At 39.7% G+C, this 2803-nt stretch overlaps 1 protein-coding gene across 1 annotated transcript; it reads left to right on the top strand.

The window, feature by feature from the left end:
* The first annotated feature begins 479 nt into the window (after window positions 1-479).
* Window positions 480-2261, top strand: LOC308411869 (uncharacterized protein). The gene is made up of 2 exons (XM_080905908.1): window positions 480-818; window positions 1706-2261. The coding sequence occupies exons 1-2, from the start codon at window positions 559-561 to the stop codon at window positions 1974-1976; spliced, it is 531 nt and encodes a 176-aa protein (XP_080762034.1). The 5' UTR covers window positions 480-558; the 3' UTR covers window positions 1977-2261.
* Window positions 2262-2803: the final 542 nt, after the last annotated feature.

The raw sequence follows: 2803 nt of genomic DNA, 5'->3' as shown, positions 1-2803 counted from the left end.
AATTAAATACACCATTAAATAATTAATTAAATGTGGCAATAATTAATTAAAATTGGAATTAATTAATTAAATAAATAGTTATGACACATGTAATTAATTAATTATTGACACATTTAATTAATTATTTATGTATTTCACATTTTAATTAATTATTGACACATGTAATTAATTAATTATTGACACATTTAATTAATTATTTAATGGTGTATTTAATTAATTCATTATGGCAGTCCTGGCGTTCCATATTTCGCTGGCATGCTATGAAATATTTATAGATCCTCTACAGGGAGCCGCATTCAGTAGATTAGGACTGATAATTGTTCTACAAGTTGACCTTACGGTGTGTTCACACCGAACGCGATGGACGCGAATAAAACGCCCCAAACGCCCCTAATTTGACGCGTGTACATTCGCGTCTCAACGCGTGTCCAAGAAAAATCCATCGCGCGTCAAAGACCGGAAATGTGGGAGGAATGTGGGAGGGAGTTGTGCCAGACCGGTATCTTTGCAAGATGGCAGCTATCGAGCTAGCGCTTGAAGAGAGAGTCTCCCTTCTCTATGTACTGTGGAGAGCAGAGCAGCAGCGTAAAAGACGTCCTCGCCGTACCTGGGTCCATCAGGTCCTCCAGAGGCATGAGCAGTTTGGTGAGTTTCACCACTTGCTCCAGGAGCTGCGCCTGGATGACGGCCGATTCCAGCGCTATCACCGTCGGCCAGTTTGAGGACCTGCTTTCCCTCGTCGGTCCCAGCATTGCCCGCCTAGACACCAACTACAGGCGCTCAATCCCACCTGCAGAGCGCCTGTCCGTCTGCCTGAGGTTAGTAAAACTATTTAATACGGTAGTCCTTTATTGATACCTGTGCTAATATGCTAATCCATCCAGTTATACACTGCTAACATGGATGTGCTATGCTAACAGTGAATGCTGTCGGTGTTTACTGAAAGCAAACTGTGGTACAGAGACGACTCTTTATAATATTTCTAGTGATACTCAGAAGGTCTCATCAAGTCCCGATTTAATTCGATTTATGCTGTTATCAGTGTTTGAATGATAGCATGGCTGTGGTGTCACATCAATGTATGCGCTCGGTGTTTGCTGATATCAAACTGTAGCATTAGGACCACTGAGTTAACCTTTGTAGTGATACTCACTCCTTTTTATTTAGACCTGGTTTAATTCTGGGATAGTTGAATATTTGTATATAATCCCTGCAGCTGTCAGACTATAACAGGGGTCACCAGCCTTTATTAAAACAGAGTTAGATAAAACTGTGAACAGTTTGGTTCATCTCTAGTTACATGGTTCTATCTTGATAAGCTGTCTTATCACAGATTAATTTTTCAAAAATATTAATGATTTAAGCAAGGAAAGGGCTACATGTCAACATACAACTCTTTATTTCTATTAATGTCTTACTTAATTCCTACCTGATTGACATGTTTAGGAATTGTGAGTGATTGGCTCACTGTAGTGGCAAAAGTTGCTACCAATCAAATTATGATATGTTAAAGTTAAAACAAAACACAACTGTTTTAGATATTATCTAATATACATTTTGTAATTATCCTTATAATTACAAAAGGTTTTATGTAAGATTCATGTTTTGTGATTTAAATCTGACATCACAAAAGTATTTTGGAATTTGAATAATGTATTTTGTAACTGCAGTACACATAATACTGATTTTGAACAATTTTGTCCAGGTTCCTTGCCACCGGGGACTCCTTCAGGACCATCGCGTTCAGTTTCAGAGTCGGTGTGTCCACGGTGAGCCAGATCACCCCCCAGGCAGCGACGTCCATCTGGGACTGTCTAGTGGACGACTTCATGGCTGTGCCTTCACCTGGAGACTGGCGGTCCATCACAGAGGGATTCCAGGAGCGCTGGAACTTTCCTCTGTGCTGTGCAGCTCTGGATGGGAAGCACATCCAGACAAAGGCACCCCATATATCATATAGGAGACACACACATTGATATACACTAAATATTCATTTCATTTCTTTTTTGTGGTGCCCAAATTGATGCACCTGCTTGATTTTGTTTAAACAATTATTGCACACTTTCTGTAAATCCAGTAAACTTCTTTTCACTTCTCAAATATCACTGTGTGTGTCTCCTGTATGATATTTAACTGACATTTTTTATTGTAACAACCAACGATTTATACAGGAAAATAATGTCTATTAACAAGGTTGCCCAAACTTCTGCATCCCACTGTATCAGTATATTTTGTCATTAGTATAATATGAAATAAATTCTACATGTGTCAAGTCGTGTGCCAACATTTGCTGTGTAGTAGAACTGAGACATTAGTCATTATAAACATTTATTTAAAATAATATTAAAAGTCTCAAACAGAAAAACATTAAACATAAATATATAAAATATAAGAATTTACAGAGAGACAGGAATAAAAAGGACCAGCTGCTCTCCAGAGCAGGAACAAGGCTGAGGAGGAAATGCTCCATTGGAGACTGGTGTGGCCTCTTCAGGGACTCCAGGATGGCCAGCTCCACCGCCGATGGACCGTCCTGGGACCCGTCCCTCATCTGCCTCGGAGCTGTCCTCCTCTGTGGGCCTGTAAAACAGCACAAAACACAAAGAAATGAGAAGGCTGCTACTAGATTTTAATTTCAACATTGAAAAAAAAAAAACAATAACAGGATATAATCAGATTGGTTGTAGATATTTAGTAAAGGTGATCACAAGGGAATCCCACCGACTAAAAAGGTATCAGTGCTTGCTGTACATATCTGTGGGTGCAGCAGCAGGAGCTCAGGGACTGGGGATGCTCTGCTGCA

The sequence above is a fragment of the Rhamphochromis sp. 'chilingali' genome, assembly GCF_963969265.1.
Source record: "Rhamphochromis sp. 'chilingali' genome assembly, chromosome: 15".
NCBI lineage: Eukaryota > Metazoa > Chordata > Actinopteri > Cichliformes > Cichlidae > Rhamphochromis > Rhamphochromis sp. 'chilingali'.
This window is presented reverse-complemented; position numbering and strand designations above follow the sequence as displayed.

Bases quoted from the DNA above. Each gene is read 5' to 3' on its own strand.
- LOC308411869 (XM_080905908.1), top strand. From the start codon at position 559: ATGTACTGTGGAGAGCAGAGCAGCAGCGTAAAAGACGTCCTCGCCGTA. The intron at 819-1,705 runs GTTAGTAAAACT...AATTTTGTCCAG, and splicing joins CGCCTGTCCGTCTGCCTGAG to GTTCCTTGCCACCGGGGACT.